This window comes from Heterodontus francisci, chromosome 32 (genome assembly GCF_036365525.1).
Source record: "Heterodontus francisci isolate sHetFra1 chromosome 32, sHetFra1.hap1, whole genome shotgun sequence".
In the NCBI taxonomy this organism is placed as follows: domain Eukaryota; kingdom Metazoa; phylum Chordata; class Chondrichthyes; order Heterodontiformes; family Heterodontidae; genus Heterodontus; species Heterodontus francisci.
In genome coordinates, this window is record NC_090402.1 from 53772111 (window position 1) to 53790071 (window position 17961).

Below are 17961 nucleotides of genomic sequence, written 5' to 3' on the forward strand. Positions count from 1 at the left end.
AAAAAAAAAACAGGGTTAGATATAGAATAAAGCTCACTTTAAAAAAAAAAGTGTTAGATACAGAGTAAAGCTCCCTCTACACTATCCCCATCAAACACTCCCAGGAGAGGTACTACACAGGGTTAGATACAGAGAGATACAGAGTTTAAGTTTCCAGTCAATTACTTTTGTTCAGGTCAAGATGATGAAAGTGATTAATAGAGAAAAAAAGAAGAAAAAAAAATTGGGGTTGGCTGCTGCCTAATTGGAGGTGCTGAGTAGTTAACGAGGTTCAGCTGACTATGGCTGTGTGCAGAGGCAGGAAGCTATGTGACTGCTGCAAGAGGGAGAGAATGAGATTGAAAGAAAGGTTTATCCACATTGGCAACAAAGGAAGGCAGAGAGCTGGAACGCAGTGGTTAGCACTGCAGCCTCACAGCTCCAGCAACCTGGGTTCGGTTCTGGGTACTGCCTGTGTGGAGTTTGCAAGTTCTCCCTCTGACTGCGTGGGTTTCCGCCAGGTGCTCTGGTTTCCTCCCACAGCCAAAGACTTGCAGGTTGATAGGTAATTTGGCCATTGTAAATTGCCCCTAGTATAGGTAGGTGGTAGGAGAATGGTGGGGATGTGGTAGGGAATATGGGATAAATGTAGGATTAGTATAAATGGGTGGTTGTTGGTCGGCACAGACTCGGTGGGCCGAAGGGCCTGTTTCAGTGCTGTATGACTCTATGACTATCACGATGGAAGCTCTTCTGTGAGTTTGTTTCATATTGAAGTCTTTTTCATTGATTGTTGGGGGTGGGGGAAGAAGAGACCTGAAGACCTTGGGTGGGGCTGTATTGTTCAATAGGGAGCTCCTGTGTTTAACACCTTTGGATAGGGAGCTCCCTCCCCACCCCGACTACTGAGCTTGGGACAGCTGGAGCTGCCCAAGTGAAGAGACTTCTTATTCTCAACATCAAAAGAGGCGTGTGCCTGAGCAGCTTACAGCTGACCCAGGTGAAGACATTGCCCCACCCTCCCAACTGGAAGACCAGCTAAAAGACTTATTTTTTGTAAATACCAACAAAGATTGATTCCTCCTGGCCTTCATTTCCCTCAGCCTCTTCCCCTTTGCAATAATCCTATAAGTGTTTGCATTTTCGATTTATTATTGTATTTACTTTTTTTTTGCTCTCCACACACAGTGCGTGTAACTCTTCTACCCCATGGCTTTTCAGTCCTCTCCGGTGGCGGGGTCTTCCTATGTTGCAGCAGCTGCGGCAGCCACTCCTGTGGCCCCGTCACCATTTAAAATCTTAACATCAAAGCATGGGGTAAAGAGGGACACGCACCCAACCATGACTATTGAGGCTTGCATCAAGGCAATGGCCGAGGTTGTTGGCCTCTTGGCCATTGTGGCAGTCTCAAAAATGTATGGGAAGGCTGTGTTCTTCCTGAAAACCGAGCGGGCGGTGGCCCTCGCCCTGAGTACGGGGCTCACAGTGGGTGGGACTTTCCTGCCAGTGGACCCTCTGGGGGCCACCGCGCAGCGGATAATGTTGTCAAACGTCCCGCTCTTCAATCCTGATGAGCTCCTCCTCCCCCACCTGCACCAACTGGGGGAGGTGAGGTCGGGGATCACCCCAGTCCCGCTCGGTCTTCAGGAGCACAGCCTCCGATATGTCTACTCCTTTCGCTGCCAGCTATTTATGCAGCTGGCGCGGGAGGAGTCTTGGAGGGCCACTTCAGTGTGGAGTTCCAGGGGACGGCCTACCACGTCCTCTGGACCTCAGACGGGCGTTGCCATGTCTGCAAGGGGATGGGGCATGTTCGTAAGAACTGCCACAACTTCCTGGTCGCCAACTCCAACTTGGCGGCCCAGGATGGCACCACTGCACCTCCTCCCACTCCCCCTATACCACCGACAGACACCTTAGTTGGTTCCGGAGACTGTGATTTTCATGGCCCCCGGCAGGGAGGGGAGTGCCCGTCTGAGTGGAAGGAAGGCACGGGGAAAAAATAAACACCGAGAGGCGTGTCCCCTGAACACCATGCCACAACCCGAGCCCCAGCTCAGCCCAAGGCCCAGTTCCGGGGAACCTGGCTGCCCCAGGGCTGGGCTCAGGCCCAAGGTAACTGAAAAAAGAGGGTGCGGAGGCAGAGGCCTCTGATGACATGGAGGTCTCAGAGCTTCCGTGCCCAACTGGGAAAAAGAGAAGGCACCCCTCCACAGAGATGCAGGGCCCATCCGTTAGAGGGGAGCTGACTACTGGTTTGGGTCCCCAGGTTTCCCCTGCCACCATCACCATCAAGGCTGCAAAGTCTGGGCAGGAGCTCCCTACCCCTCAGGATGGAGGGGAGGGGGAGACCCCGGTACATTCAGCCCTTCCTGAAGCAGCAAGTGGAGCCCTGCTTGTGGTGGGAGAGCCCTTTCTGCCACTGGGTCAGGTGCCCTGAGTGGAAGGGAGGGCGAGGCCCCAAAGGGTCAGCCCTCCCAGCCAGAATCCACTCCCAACCAGGATGTGGCCGACCCAGTTATAACTGAAAATGCTGCCCCATCTGCTGGACCTGTGGGCGCTGGCAGAGTGGGAGATGGTCTCCTCTCTCCGCCTCCGGTCGTGACTCCGGTTGAATTTCCAGAGTCGTGAATCTCTGTCTCCCCTGGACCGCTCACTGGCCTGGGGATGGAGGTGGAGGGGGGTCCTGAACCACTGGCGCCCATAGGCTTCAGTTTCACAGTAGAACACAGAGAGGACTCCTCCGCCATCGATCCTGGAGGTGGGACTGTGACGGAGGCGGGACCAGCTGGCGCGGCCGGGACATCCGCCGCACAGTGTGTGATGGATGTGTCGGCCGCTGGCGGTGACGACCTGGAGGAGGATGGGGACTCGGTGTAGGGCATGGAGGAGGACATTTATTCCATCGCCAGTGAGGTGGTGGAGTCCCTCGTGCCTCCCACTGAGTCTTCTCTCATCCCCACGGCAGAACTCTGGGATTTCCTTGCGGCATGCAGGGGCTGCTGCAATAAAGTTCAGCTGGCCCTCGGCCGTTGGTCGAATCTGGTGCTGATCATCCAGTCCGTCCGTGCCGCCCTCAAGAAAGTGGGCAAGGGCGCGGGCGTGAAACTGGTTGAGAGGCGCCGATTTAATGCGTTCCTCAATGGGTTGCTGGGTGGGTGGAAGGCCAGGTGCACTTCCACTCCCTTCTCACGGTGAGGTGTTGGTGACGGTTTTTAAGTACCTTTGAGATGAAGATAACCATAGCCAGCCTCAACATCGACGGCAGCAGGGGATCACACCGCAGATTTCACAATCTCTCAGTCCTCAGGGAAGGGAGATATGCGGTGAGCTTTCTGCAGGAAACCCACATCGTTCCGGGAGACGAAGCCACTTGGGGTCTACATGAGTCACCTCACCCCTATTTCTAGTGGGGTGGCTAACTTGTTAGCCCCGACTTTTCAGCCGGAGAACTTGGGGGTCAAGGAGCTCGTGCCAGACCACTTGGTACACCTCGCCATTCGTCTGGGTAGTGTGCCTCTCCACTTTGTGAACGTGTACGCGCCCAGGCCTGGTGCGCTGCAAGCGCGCTTCTCTTGAGCTCCATCGATAGCGGCAAGTGCATCATCCTCAGGGGGGATTTTAACTGTACCCTCGAGGTGGGGGATTGCTCCAGTCCCCAGCGCGGCCAAGCGTTGGTGGAGAAGTTGAGAGAACTGATCAGCTCCTTCAACTTGGTGGACGTCTGGCGGAATCTCCATCCGGACTCCGGTGCCTTCACATGGAGGTCTGGAGGAGGAGGGTCCCGAATCGACCGCCTCTACTTTTGCAGGAATACGTCTCCCACGTCTCAGTGGCCTCCAGGCAGCTGGTGCCGTGCTCGGACCACCACCTGGTGTGGGCGGAGTTCACTCTACTTCCGCACACAGGCGGGGTCCGCATACTGGCACTATAACAACCAGCTGCTGGAGGATGTGCGATTCTGGGTCTCGTTCCATCGATTCTGGACCGACTGGAGAAGGAAGCAGGGGGGCTGCCCTTCCTTGAGGCTATGGTGGGATGTGGGCAAGACTCACATCCATGCCTTCTGTCAGGAGTACGCGAAGGGATCGACCAAAAGGCGGGAAGCAGAGATCGGGCCCCTAGAGAGGGAGGTGCTTGACTTGGAGTCCCACCTCGGTCATGCCGTCGCGGACCCAGTCCTGTGGCAAGCGTACAAAGAGAAGGGCGCCCTGAGGGACCTGCAGCTCATAGGGTCCCGAGCCGCTTACGTGAGGTTGCGATCCAGATCCTGGAAGATTTGGACCGCGCCTCACCTTCTACTCGCTGGAACATGGCGGGGGTCCGTAAGCAGCTCATCGAGCTGCTGGCTATTGACGGATCCTCCATCGCGGATCTGGAGGGAATGGGCCTCCTGGTCCATATATTTACAGTGCGTTGTTCTCTCCGGATCCATCCAGCGAGGATGCGTGCAGAGATTTGTGGGCGGACCTACTGCAGGTCAGCCCAGAGGGCGTCAAAGCAATGGAGGCTCCGCTCATGTTGGTAGAGCTGACCGGCGCCCTCCACCTGCTCTCGAGGGGCAAATCCCCAGGGCTGGATGGGCTGACCGTGGAGTTCCTCAGGGCGTTCTGGGACGTCCTGGGGGAGGATTACGTGCGGGTTCTGGGGGAAAGCCTGGCGACCGTGGAGTTACCCCTCTCGTGGCGCAGGACCAAAGAGGGGCGATCTCCACCTGCTTAAAAACTGGCGTCCAGTCTCCCTCCTCAGCACAGATGATAAAATCTTTGCCCGGGCTATATCTACCCACCTGGGCTCCGTGCTGGCCCACATGATCCACCCCGACCAGTCCTACACAGTCCTGGGCTGGTCCATCCAGGACAACATCCACCTGGTCCGGGACCTGATCCATCTTTCCCAGAGGACTGGTCTGTCGGTCGTCTTTCTCTCCCTCGATCAGGAGAAGGCGTTTGACAGGGTGGAACATGAATACCTTATCGGGACTCTGCGCGCTTTTGGACTCGGGCCACATTTCGTGGCCCAGGTCTGACTTTTATACGCCGCCATAGAGTGTCTGGTCAAAGTTAACAGGTCCTTGATGGCACCCCTTCGCTTTGGGAGAGGTGTGCATCAGGTATGCCCCATGTCCGGCCAATTGTATACCAGCTGCGTGGAGCCGTTCCTGTGCCTGTTTCGCAAGAGGTTAACCGGATTGGCTCTGCACGGGCCGGCCATGCGGGTCGTCCTCACGGCTTACGCCGATGTCATGCTCCTCGCGGTCACAGATCCAGTTGACTTGCGGAGGATGCGTGACTGCCAGCAGACCTTTTCTGCCGCGTCCTCCGTGAGGATCAATTGGGAGAAATGTTCCGGACTCCTGGTGGGTCAGTGGCGGATGGACTCCCTACCGGAGGAGTTAACACTTTTTGTGTGGAGCACCGCGCACCTCCTCTCTCTGGGAGTCCACCTTAGCCCCGCTGAGGAAGCCTGGCCGGCAAACTGGCAGGAGTTGAAGGCAAAAGTCACCACTTGGCTGGGGCACTGGACAGGACTGCTCGGAGTGCTTTCCTACAGGGGCCGAGCACTGGTCATAAACCAACTGATGGCCTCGAATCTGTGCTGGTACCGGTTGGTCACTTTGGCCCCGGCCCCTGCATTCGCCACCAAGATCCAGAAGAAACTCGTTGATTTCTTCTGGGGCAAGAGGAAACACTGGGTCTCTGCCGTGGTCCTGAGTCTCCTGATTGAGGAGGGCGGCCAGTCGCTGGTGTGCGTCCGCACCCAGGCTGTGACTCTCCGCCTTCGGACCTTGCAGAGACACCTGTACATCAAGCGTCCTCCCAGATGGTGTGCGCTGGCGACGTATTTTTTCTGCCAGGGTCACTGCCTTCAAGACGACAGGCAGCTCCCAGTGGAGAAAGTTAGCCGTGCCTCTCTGAGGGAGTTGCCTGTCTTTTACCGGGATCTATTCCAAGTCTAGAACATGGTCGCCTCCAGTCAGAGAGCTCTCCCGCCGGCAGAGGAGAGCTCCTTGGCTGTCTGGGTGGCCGGCTCCGGGGACGGACCGACGGGCGGAGGAGTAGCCAAAGCCCCCGGGACGTACCTCACTGCGGGTGACTTGAGGGTGCATTGAGGGGGCTTGACAGTGCAGAGTGCTCCCAGCTGAGCTGACCCCCACTCGACGGAACTGCTCATCGAATCCAAGCCCCGAAACCCTCCTCGGGAGCCTGTCCAGCACAACCTCAGCCACCTCTCGATAATGCCCTCTGTGCTATTCCACACAGCGCGGAGGGGTTTCCTGTACATGCTGCTCCTGCACACTCTCCACTTCCTTGCCCACCACCCGAACACACCCTGGCGGTCTGTGTTGCCATCTGGCGATGAGGGGAAACCCCGGTGGAGGTCTCTCTATGCGGGAGTCCTCCCCCTTTACATCGGGAACTTGGGGTGAAGAGTGCTGCACAGGGCAGGCCCACGTAATAGACTTTTTAGCAGGTTCATGGACTCCCAGGCCGCCTGTAATTTCTGTGGCCAGGACGAATCCATGTTCCATGTATATATGGAACGTGTGAGGTTGCAGCCCCTGTTTGAGTATTTGAAGGGGCTGTTCCTCAGGTTTTGGCTGCACTTCAGCCCCACGCTCCTGATCTTTGGGCACCCGGTGCAGAGGGGGGTGGGCAGGGAGCAGGATCTCCTCGTCGGTCTGCTCCTGGGTCTGGCCAAGGTAACTATTCACAGGTCCAGGCTGCGGGCTGTCAGCGGGTACATCCGCCCTGATTGTCTGCCCTTCTTCCGTGGTTACGTTCGCGCCTGGGTGTCCCTGGAGAAGGAGCATGTGGTGTCAGTCGGTTTGCTTGAGGCCTTCTGCGACCGGTAGGCACCGCAGGGGCTGGAGTGCATCATTGATGCCAAATATGCTATTTTAATCTGAGTTTTTGTTTTATTTATTTGATTTTAATAAAGTTATTTATTTAAAATTTATTTAAAATGTATATAAACGGGGTCTGGGAAATGAAAGCCCCCTCAAGCAAAATAAAAGGGGCCTGGGGTATAAAGGCCACCTTATATATAAAAAAAGGAGTTAGATATAGAGTAAAAAAAGAAAAAGAAACGAGATTGGCTGGAGAGTTTGGAGCACTTCCTGTGTGCAGTTAGGTGAAACAGCTGGAGAGGAGAGAGCTGAGAGCTGAAACTTACAACTTCAACTGTTTCTATTCTGTAAGGACAAAGAAGACTGATAAGTTATTTTGGAGAGGTGGGTGTCTGAGCACCAGAGAAATGCTTTATTGTTTGAACTGTTGTGGGAGGGAGGTGCCGGAAGATCCAGGGGTGGGGCTGCCAAATTCTATAGGGAGCCCCTGTATTTGCTCTTGTGTTTTTCTTTCTTCCTGCACAAAGGGGGCTCCCTCCCCATCCCAACTGCGTGGCTCTGGATGGCTGGAGCTGCTCAGCTGAAGAAAGTTTACAACAGCAGGAAAAGGAGAGAACCAGGCAGCACCAGCCATCCAGACTGACTGGAAGACTGGACTTTGGACTCTGTAATAAGGTGCTCCAACCACCGTTCACAGAGCAACATCCTCGCAGCCTTTCTCTCCCTTCCACCACTTGGCCACCTATCCTCTCCTTTTCCTTTCCACCCCTGCATCATATTGCTTAAGTTTAAAAAACTTTATTTGCTTTGTTTCTGAGGGGTGGGCAAGCCCTTCTTCGCTGGTGGTGGGGCCGTCTCGCACATATGCTGCTGCAGCTGCACCTGTTGCCCTGTCACCCGTTTGCACTGATGACATCAAAGCATGGGGTCAAGAGCTACGTTCACCCCAACATGTCAATGCGTGAAAGCAATGGCTGAGGTTGTCGGCCCCTCGGCCATTGTTGCTGCCTCTAAAATGTACGGGAAGGCTGTGTTTTTCCTGAAGACTGAGCGGGCGGTGTCCCTGGCCCTGAGCAAGGGGCTCACTGTGGGTGGGTCCTTTCTGCCAGTGGACCCCCTGGAGGCCACTGTGCAACAGGTCATTTTGTCTAATGTCCTGCCCTTCATTCCTGGTGACCTCCTCCTTCCCCACCTGCACCATTTCGGGGAGGTAAAGACAGGGCTCACCCCAGTCCTGATTGGTCTTCAGGAGAACAGCCGCCGACATATATGCTCCTTCCGCCGCCAGTTATTTATGCAGCTGGCTTGGGAGGAGGTCACAGAGGGCCAATTTAATGTTGAGTTCCGGGGGCGGCCTACCGCATTTTCTGGACACAGACGGGGGTGCCTGCAAGTGGGTGGGGCAAGTTCGGAAGAGCTGCCCCAACCTCCGGGCTGCCAACTCCACCTTGGCGGCCCAGGGTAGCATCGCTGCACCTCCCCCGTACTCCCCCAACACCTGCAACAACCACCACTCAGGTGGTTCCGGAGGCTGAGGTTTTCACGGCCTCCAGCGGGGAGGGGATGCCCGTCCGAGTGGAAAGAAGATGCGGAGAAAGAATAAATACCGAGAGGTCTCTGAGCCTCCATGTCCTAGTAGGAAAAAAAGAAGGCACCCCTCCACAGAGGTAACACAGGGCCCATTTACCGAATTCGGGTCCCCAGGTTCCCCCTGCCACCACCACCATCAAGGCTGTAAAGCCTGGGCAGGAGCTCCCTACCCCTCAGCATGGAGGGGAGGGGGAGACCTCTGTACATGTGGCCCTTCCTGAGGGAGCAAGTGGAGCCCTGCGTGTGGTGGGGGAGCCTGGGGACACTCCTTGAGAAGCCTCCCCATCAGTCCCTGCGTCGTGGGAGTGGAGTGGAGTCCTTCCCAAACAAAATCCACTCGTGACCAGGAAGAACCCGACCCCAGATATGGGTGAAAATACTGCCCCGTCTGCTGGGCCTGTGGGCTCTGGCGGGGCAGGAGTTGCCATCCTCTCTCTGGCTACATTTCTGGAGTCGGGAACTACCATCTCCCCTGGACCACTCATTGGCCTGGGGTCGAAGGTGGAAGGGGGTCCTGAACCACTGGCGCCCATCAGCTCCAATTCCACAGAAGAGCCGAGAGGGGATTCCTCTACCATTGATCCTGACAGAGAACGGACCAGCTGGTGCGGCTGACATCCGCCCCACAGTGTATGCTGGGTGTGTCGGCTGCTGGCGGTGACGACCTGGAGGAGGATGGGGACTCGATGCGGGACACAGAGGACAACCTTGAATCCATCACCAGTGAGGCGGTGGACTCCCTTGTGCCTCCCACCGAGTCTTCTCTCATTTGTACCGCGGACTTCCTCACGACATGCAGGGGTTGCCTCAATAAAGTTCAGCTGGCCCTTGGCCGGTGGTCAAGTTTGGCGCTGGTCATCCAGTCCATCCGTGCCACTCTCGGGCTGGAGTGCATCATCGATGCAGAGAATGGCATTTTAATGTGAGTTTTATTTTATTTATTCGATTTTAATAAAGTTATTTTATAAACGTGAAAAAAAGAAAATAAAACAGGTTAGATACAGAGTAACATTGGAATTGAGTACTGTGTTGAGACTGAGTGTGGTGTTGTGCTTGATTGCAGGTTCCGGCCATACCGCTGGGGTTGTCGCTGCTGTGATCATTATGCTGGCTGTGCTGGTGGCTTTAGTTGTCGGTGCACTTTACTGGCATAGGAACAGGAGGCTCAGCTCCCCTGGAAGCACAAGTGAGTCCACTCCACAATTCGGATTTGACAACCTGTTCTACCGATTTCAGAACAAGGTAATGGCAGGGGCTGTTCATTGTAGTAGACACTATGGAGGGGCAGGGGGAACAGCAGTTATTAAATGGGACACACCATTATAGTGCACAGAGAGGGGAGAAAGCAATTATCCTATAAACTTAAGAATTAAAAGTGTATATGCCTTTATAAAGAATTATATATGATATGCCAATATAGAAATGTTCAAAATAATGAATGGTTTTGACAGAGTAGGAAAAGCCGTTTCCAATGGCAGGTGACTCACTAATCAGAGGACACAGATATATGATGATTGACCCTTCTATATTTTAGGGAATTCCCAAATTCTAGAACAGGCTCATAGATCGGAAGGTAGCAAATGTGAGGCGGGAGAGAGAAAACAGGGAACAATAGGCCCGCGAGCCTGTCATCATTAATATGGAAAAAACTAGAATCTATTATAAAGCATGTGGTAACAGGTAACATGATATGGTTAGGCAGAGTCAACACAGATTAGTGAAAGGGAAATCATGTTTGCCAAATCTGTAGGAGTTTTTTGAGGATGGAACTAGTAAAATGGAAAAGGGGGACCCAGTGGATGTAGTATATTTGGATTTTCAAAAGTGCCACACAAGATGTTATCACAGAAAATTAGGACTCATGGGATTAGGGGTAATATACTATCATGGATTGAGGATTGGTTCATGGACAAAAAACAGAGGGCTGAATTTTCCCGGCCCATTGGTGATGAGCTGGGAGACGAGAGGGCTGGCAAAATGGCGGGGAAAGGCAGCAGAAGGGGAGCCCAATGCCTTTGCGCCGCCATGCCATATTGCCTGTGACGGGAAATTTGGCAGATCAGCTGACTGCTGGCAGTCCAATTGAGCCACTTAAGTGACCAATTAAGGGCCACTTCCCCTCTCCGTGAGCATTTTACCCATATCAGAAGGGCCTGTTGCTGCATGTGGAAACCACTCAGTCAAACCTGGCAGCCTTCCAGTGGGCTCCGGGCTGTGGGGGGGAGGGGGAACGTCACCTTTATGGGCACTCCATGGTGCAAGGGGCAGCTCCCCCAGTGGCAATAACCACCACTGGTGCTCCACGACACCCTCCCTCCCCCCAACCCCCCCTCCCCCACCCCAACCCGACTGCTGGGGCCTGGCTTCCCCCAACCTTGCTCACATGTCTTCAAGGGCGCCCCAACATTGAGATGCCCTCTCCCTGTAGCTGCAGCCTCAGCATTGGCCATTGCTAGTGGTGGTACTGCTGAGGCTGCCAAGCTGCCAGCCCTCTGACTGGGTTGACAGCTCTTGGGGGCAGGCTGCCTTCCTTAATTGGATGGCAGTCCCGGCGACCTCTTAATTGGTTGCCGCCGATAAATTGCAGCCCCTGAGTCTTGCCGCCTGCCAAAGTGGGGTTGCCTCCCGCTTTTGGCCCCCGAGCCAGGACTTCTGCCGTCTCAAGATAATTCAGCCAAGGGTAGGATATGTTCATAATAATAAAAGCAAAATACTGCGGATGCTGGAAATCTGAAATAAAAACAAGAAATGCTGGAACCACTCAGCAGGTCTGGCAGCATCTGTGGAAAGAGAAGCAGAGTTAACGTTTCGGGTCAGTGACCCTTCTTCGGAACTGACAAATATTAGAAAAGTCACAGATTATAAGCAAGTGAGGTGGGGGTGGGCCACCCAGCATCCGCAGTATTTTGCTTTTAATTTTAAAATGGAGATGTTGCCAGACCGTTACCAGTGTAGGTCAGTGAGCACAGGGGTGATAGGTGAACAGGATTCGGTGCAAGTTAAGAAACAGGCAGCAGAAGTTTGGATGACCTCAAATTTACGGAGGGTAGAATGTGGGAAACCAGCCAGGAATGCATTGGAATAGCTCTGTTTAGAGTTAACATAGGCATGGGTGAGGGTTTTAGCAGCAGATAAGCTGAGGCAGGACAGAGTTGGGTGATGTCGTGGATGTGGAATTAGGCTAAATGATGGAGAGGACATGTGGTCAGAAGCTCATCTCAGGGTCAAATACAACACCAAGATGGTGAACAGACTTCAGATTTCCAGCATCTGCAGTATTTTGCTTTTATTTTGGTGAACTGACTTGTTCAGCTTCAGGCAGTTTCCAGGGAGAGGGATGGAGTGTGTAGCTAGGGAATAGAATTTGTAGTGGGGACCTAAGACAATGGCTTTGGTCTTCCCAATATTTAATTGGAGGAAATTTCTGCCGATTCAGTACTGGCTGTTGGACAAGCAGTCTGATAATTTAGTGACAGTGGAGGAATTGAGAGAGATGGGGTGAGTGTCATTAGCATACATATGGAACCTGAGATGTTTTTGGATGATGTCGCCGAGGGGCAGCATGTAGCTGTGAAATAGGAGGGGGCCAAGGATAAATCCTTGGGGAAGAACAGAGATAAAAATCCTTATCAAAGCCTTCTGGAAATCAATATAACCTAGATCCATAGACATTCCCCTGTCTACCACTTTAGTTACTTCCTCAAAAAATTCAATCAGTTTCATTGGACATGACCTACCTTTTACAAAACCATGTTAGCTCTCGCTGATCAGCTCATAGATCTCACTCTGCCCTTAATTATAGATTCCAATAACTTCCCTACAACAGATGTTATACTAACAGATCTATAATTCCCTGATTTCTCTCCCACCCTTCTTGAATGGAGTCACATTTGCAATTTTCCAATCTAAAGGGACAATTGCTGTATCGAGAGAGTTTATGTCCCGAGGTGTATGACTAAAGTATCTACAATTTCCTCACCTGCTTCCTTTAAAATCCTCGGGTGGAAACTATAAGATCCTGGGGGTTTGTCAGTCTTTGTGTGTGTGTCAGTCAGTGTGATTATTTTTCTAATACTGTTTTCTTTCTCACATTAACTTTAGTGAATTTCAGTCCTTGAATCATTATTAACTTCCCTGGAATATCAGGTATATTATCCTCTTCCTCTACTGTGAAGACCGGCACAAAGTAATTATTCAATAAGTGTGTAATTTCCTTATTTTCATTTGCAATATTATCCACATCTGTTTTTAAAGGGCCCACATTATCTTTAACTACCCTTTATCTTTGTATTCCCCTTTTTCAGCTCTTTCTATCTTTTTATCCCTCTTTGCTGTTCTTTATCACTGCCAGTCCCCTGGATCGACACTATTCTTTGATATGCTCATTATTTAAAATGGCCTTCTTCTGTGCTGTAAGATTCTATGATTCTATAAATGGGAAGTGCCATTATAGTGCACACAGGGAGGGACTGCAGTTATACTGTAGACAGCATCTGTCCATTGTACAGGTGATAGCTGGGTCCCAGTACACAGGGTCTGTCCAGTGTACCGGCGATGGCTGGGTCCCAGTACACAGGGTCTGTCCAGTGTACCGGCGATGGCTGGATCCCAGTACACAGGGTCTGTCCAGTGTACCGGCGATGGCTGGGTCCCAGTACACAGTGTCTGTCCAGTGTACCGGCGATGGCTGGGTCCCAGTACACAGGGTCTGTCCAGTGTACCGGCGATGGCTGGTTCCCAGTACACAGTGTCTGTCCAGTGTACCGGCGATGGCTGGGTCCCAGTACACAGGGTCTGTCCAGTGTACCGGCGATGGCTGGGTCCCAGTACACAGGGTCTGTCCAGTGTACCGGCGATGGCTGGGTCCCAGTACACAGGGTCTGTCCAGTGTACCGGCGATGGCTGGGTCCCAGTACACAGGGTCTGTCCAGTGTACCGGCGATGGCTGGGTCCCAGTACACAGGGTCTGTCCAGTGTACCGGCGATGGCTGGTTCCCAGTACACAGTGTCTGTCCAGTGTACCGGCGATGGCTGGATCCCAGTACACAGTGTCTGTCCAGTGTACCGGCGATGGCTGGATCCCAGTACACAGTGTCTGTCCAGTGTACCGGCGATGGCTGGGTCCCAGTACACAGGGTCTGTCCAGTGTACCGGCGATGGCTGGATCCCAGTACACAGTGTCTGTCCAGTGTACCGGCGATGGCTGGATCCCAGTACACAGTGTCTGTCCAGTGTACCGGCGATGGCTGGATCCCAGTACACAGTGTCTGTCCAGTGTACCGGCGATGGCTGGGTCCCAGTACACAGTGTCTGTCCAGTGTACCGGCGATGGCTGGGTCCCAGTACACAGGGTCTGTCAAGTGTACCGGCGATGGCTGGGTCCCAGTACACAGGGTCTGTCCAGTGTACCGGCGATGGCTGGATCCCAGTACACAGGGTCTGTCCAGTGTACTGGCGATGGCTGGGTCCCAGTACACAGGGTCTGTCCAGTGTACCGGCGATGGCTGGGTCCCAGTACACAGTGTCTGTCCAGTGTACCGGCGATGGCTGGATCCCAGTACACAGTGTCTGTCCAGTGTACCGGCGATGGCTGGGTCCCAGTACACAGGGTCTGTCCAATGTACCGGCGATGGCTGGATCCCAGTACACAGGGTCTGTCCAGTGTACCGGCGATGGCTGGGTCCCAGTACACAGGGTCTGTCGAGTGTAGAGGCGATGGCTGGGTCCCAGTACACAGTGTCTGTCCAGTGTACCGGCGATGGCTGGATCCCAGTACACAGGGTCTGTCCAGTGTACCGGCGATGGCTGGGTCCCAGTACACAGGGTCTGTCGAGTGTAGAGGCGATGGCTGGATCCCAGTACACAGGGTCTGTCCAGTGTACCGGCGATGGCTGGGTCCCAGTACACAGGGTCTGTCGAGTGTAGAGGCGATGGCTGGGTCCCAGTACACAGTGTCTGTCCAGTGTACCGGCGATGGCTGGATCCCAGTACACAGTGTCTGTCCAGTGTACCGGCGATGGCTGGATCCCAGTACACAGTGTCTGTCCAGTGTACCGGCGATGGCTGGATCCCAGTGGAATCCCACAAGCACTATCTGCATATTCTTACCTTTTCACCAGCAGAAATGAAGGTGGTCAGGTTAGTGACACTAACACTGCTGTTCTCTTTCACACTTCAGGACTCAGTGAGAGTGGAACCCTTACCTTCATTTGGAGTAGAGCCACAGTGAGCTGCAGGAGAGCTGGACTGATCGCCTTCCAGGGCCAACACACTGTGTACAATTTAAATAAAATTGTCTCATCAATAAAAGCTAAAAAACAGTTCCCAGAATAATTTCTCCAGAATGAGGGTGATTTGCAGTCCTTTACAGAACCTCTTTGGAGCTTGACCTGTGACCTACATTGTGCTGCCCCACCCTGCTTTAGACTCCTTCCAGTCATTGCCAAGAACACTCTTATTTAGTGACCGTACCACAGGCAGGCACATGTCAGGCAGGTATAATAAGCAACTTTTTTATTACTTGTGAGCCAGGGCTGCTCATTCAGCTGCAAACTTTGTATTGAATAATGACCAGCTAGATAAGCAGTAGGTCACTGCCAGATCTTGTGTAAACTATTCCTTCATGTTGTCCAATCTCAAGTAGTATAAAAAGACAGAACAAGCTAAAGGTGACTCTTCATTCAGTTTTGACAAGCCAGAGGATTACTAGCTCTGCCCACTGACTGAAACTAGTTGCTGAGTGTGAAAGATCCTTTTTCCCCCACAGGAGACTCCACCTGGAGTACCCATTATTCTCGGCACGGACGTCCTGTGTTGCTCAGCCCCATTACCCTATTTCAAAGACACCTCTGGGCATTTTTAGCTCACTTTTGCAACATCTCCTCAACTGTGGTGTTCCTTGTGGTCACCCCCAGCATCTTCCTCCATCGTGTCTCCATGTGGCACTGCCCTTGCCCGTTACCACCCCTTCATGCCTCAACGCAGTCAACGCAAGTTACACATAGCACGGGCCTACAGAGAATACTGGTAGTGACTGAGAAAATTGTGTATCAATTACATTTAAAGAGATGGGGGCAATTAAAGGGCAGTGTGACAATAGTGGGAGAAAAATCCTGAAAGCCTTTGGAAAATGACAAAGGGCACAATAATCTGTCAGCAGGCAAAGCTGACAGGGCAGAAGATGAAGACTGAAAAGCCACAATGAAGGGAAAGGGGCCCCTGTGGGTGTGGGCTATGGGCAAAGTGACTGAGCAGCTCTGCGCCGGCCTCCTCTGAAGGTTGCTGGGCGCCGCTGTTGCAGCATAAGCCTCTCCACAGCTTGGTACCCGTGGCCAGTACTGCCTGCAAGGAGGCGCCACACAGTTTCAGAGCATACACTCTGTCTGCACCTGCCGTCTGCTGTATGCTGGCCACAGGTGCGCTGTAGCAGGTGGTACGATTGTCTCTGCTGACCCAGACCCTGAGGAGGCAGGCGGGCAAGTAGATGTGCCGGAGCCTGCAGAAGTGATAGCTGGCACCTTGTCAGCTGTGGTCAATCAGAGCTTACTGGTGCTCAAACCCTCTGCAAAGTCTTCTTTCAGTTCCATATAAATCATGCTGTGCTGTGATTGGGGTAGTTTTTTTGAAGAGCCATCAGGCATTCATTTATTACACTGATTCCACCAGGGCACTGCTTTGAGAAGAGGGGCCTCCAACAACAGGTCTCTTTCCCTTCATTGTAGCTTGTCAGCCTCGATGTCCTTGAATCAGAGCCTCCACCAGCACCAAAACTACCAAAATTAGGTAATTCCCCTCTCTCTCTCCAGGGATAGATCTGCAGATGGCGATGGGAAGGCACTGGGACACATGTATTGGAATGAAGCCCCATCCACAGCCCCGTGATGGAAGGTGTCATTGACAGTGCTATCAAGCGGCACTTGCTCAGCAATAACCTGCTCAGTGACACTCAGTTTGGGTTCTGCCAGGGCCACTCAGCTCCTGACCTCATTACAGCCTTGGTCCAAATATGGACAAAAGAGCTGAACTCGAGATGAGGTGAGAATGACTGCCCTTGACATCAAGGCATCATTTGATCAAGTTTGGTATCAATTTGGCCCTAGCAAAACTGGAATCAATGGGAATCGGGGGAAAACTCTCTGCTGGTTGGAGTCATACCTAGCACAAAGGAAGATGGTTGTGGTTGTCGGAGGTCAATCATCTCGGTCCCATGACATCACTGCAGGAGTTCCTCAGAGTAGCGTCCTAGGCCCAACCATCTTCAGCTGTTTCATCAATGACCTTCCCTCCATCATAAGGTCAGAAGTGGGGATGTTCGCTGATGACTGCACAATGTTCAGCATCATTTGCAACTCCTCAGCTACTGAAGTAGCTCGTATCCATTTGCAGCAAGACCTGGACAACATCCAGCCTTGGGCTGCTAAGTAGTAAATAACATTTGTGCCACACAAATGCCAGGCAATGACCATCTCAAACAAGAGAAAATCTAACCATCTCCCTGTGACGTTCAATGGCATTACCATTGTGAATTCCCCCATCATCAACTTCCTGGGGGTTACCATTGACCAGAAACTGAACTGGACCAGCCACATAAATAGCCACATAGTGTAGAACTTCAAAAGGACATAGACAAGTTGGTGGAGTGGACAGACAGGTTGCAGAGAATTGTGAAGTGATTCATTTTGGTAGAAGAACATGGACAGACAATATAAAATAAAGGGTACAATTCTACAGGGGATGCAGGAACAGAGGGACCTAGGTGTACATGTGCATAACTCATTGAAGGTGGCAGGACAGGTTGAGAGAGCGGTTAATAAAGCACACAGTATCCTGGGCTTTATTAATAGGGGCATAGATTACAAGAGCAAGGAAGTTTTGTTGAAATTTTATAAGACACTAGTTCAGCCTGTCAGGCAAACCCCTACCTGCCAAAACTGAGGCACACATTATTTCACCACATGAACATTAAAACTCAAAATTGCAAGCCCCGGCTGGAAAAACATTTCCATGGTAACAGATAATGTTGAAACAATGGAGACTCTGCAGTGGCTTTCCAATACACAGAAGTGGTCAGACTAGTTTTAGTCACATGGCTAGCTGGCTGGGGCAGAGAAATTTGAGCCTCCAACAAGGGATGTGAAGAGACTGTTCCATATAAGGAACTAGTCACATGCTGAGCACCCGGGGAGCTTTTTGAATTTGAACTCCCAAACAAAGGAATTGCCAGGCAGAACGCTGTGTGCTCTCCTGGAACTAAGAACATCTCCTGCCTATCTCAGAGGGAACTGAAACCATTGAAGACACGTGAAACGCAAAGAGAGAAAGGTTTGCCACGTGAACAAAGTTTTAAGAAGATTACTGGGCCCCAACGAAATGCAAGAATATAACTTCAGTCAAGAACTACAGCGAGCTCGAGAAACAGTAACAGGATATTGCCTCAAACTGTTCTACCTATCTCTTCTACTCTTTTCTGTCCCTATCTTGCATGTTTATATCGCATGTGCATGCTAGCGTGAGCGTGTCGTATATCCGCAGGCGTGAACCGT

The 17961-nt window shown here is 52.4% G+C and overlaps 1 protein-coding gene across 2 annotated transcripts in view; it reads left to right on the top strand.

Annotated features, from left to right (window-relative positions):
• The window catches only part of LOC137347522 (apical endosomal glycoprotein-like), an 89379-nt gene extending 74656 nt beyond the window's left edge, over positions 1-14723 (top strand). The window contains exons 14-16 of one of the 2 annotated variants that reach the window (XM_068011973.1): positions 9483-9661; positions 12521-12565; positions 14598-14723. In XM_068011973.1, coding sequence (XP_067868074.1) covers positions 9483-9661; positions 12521-12523 — 182 coding nt within the window. In that variant the 3' untranslated portion in view covers positions 12524-12565; positions 14598-14723. The remainder of the gene's footprint in view (positions 1-9482; positions 9662-12520; positions 12566-14597) is intronic. The other variant, XM_068011974.1, reaches the window with a different exon arrangement.
• The last annotated feature ends 3238 nt before the right edge of the window (positions 14724-17961 follow it).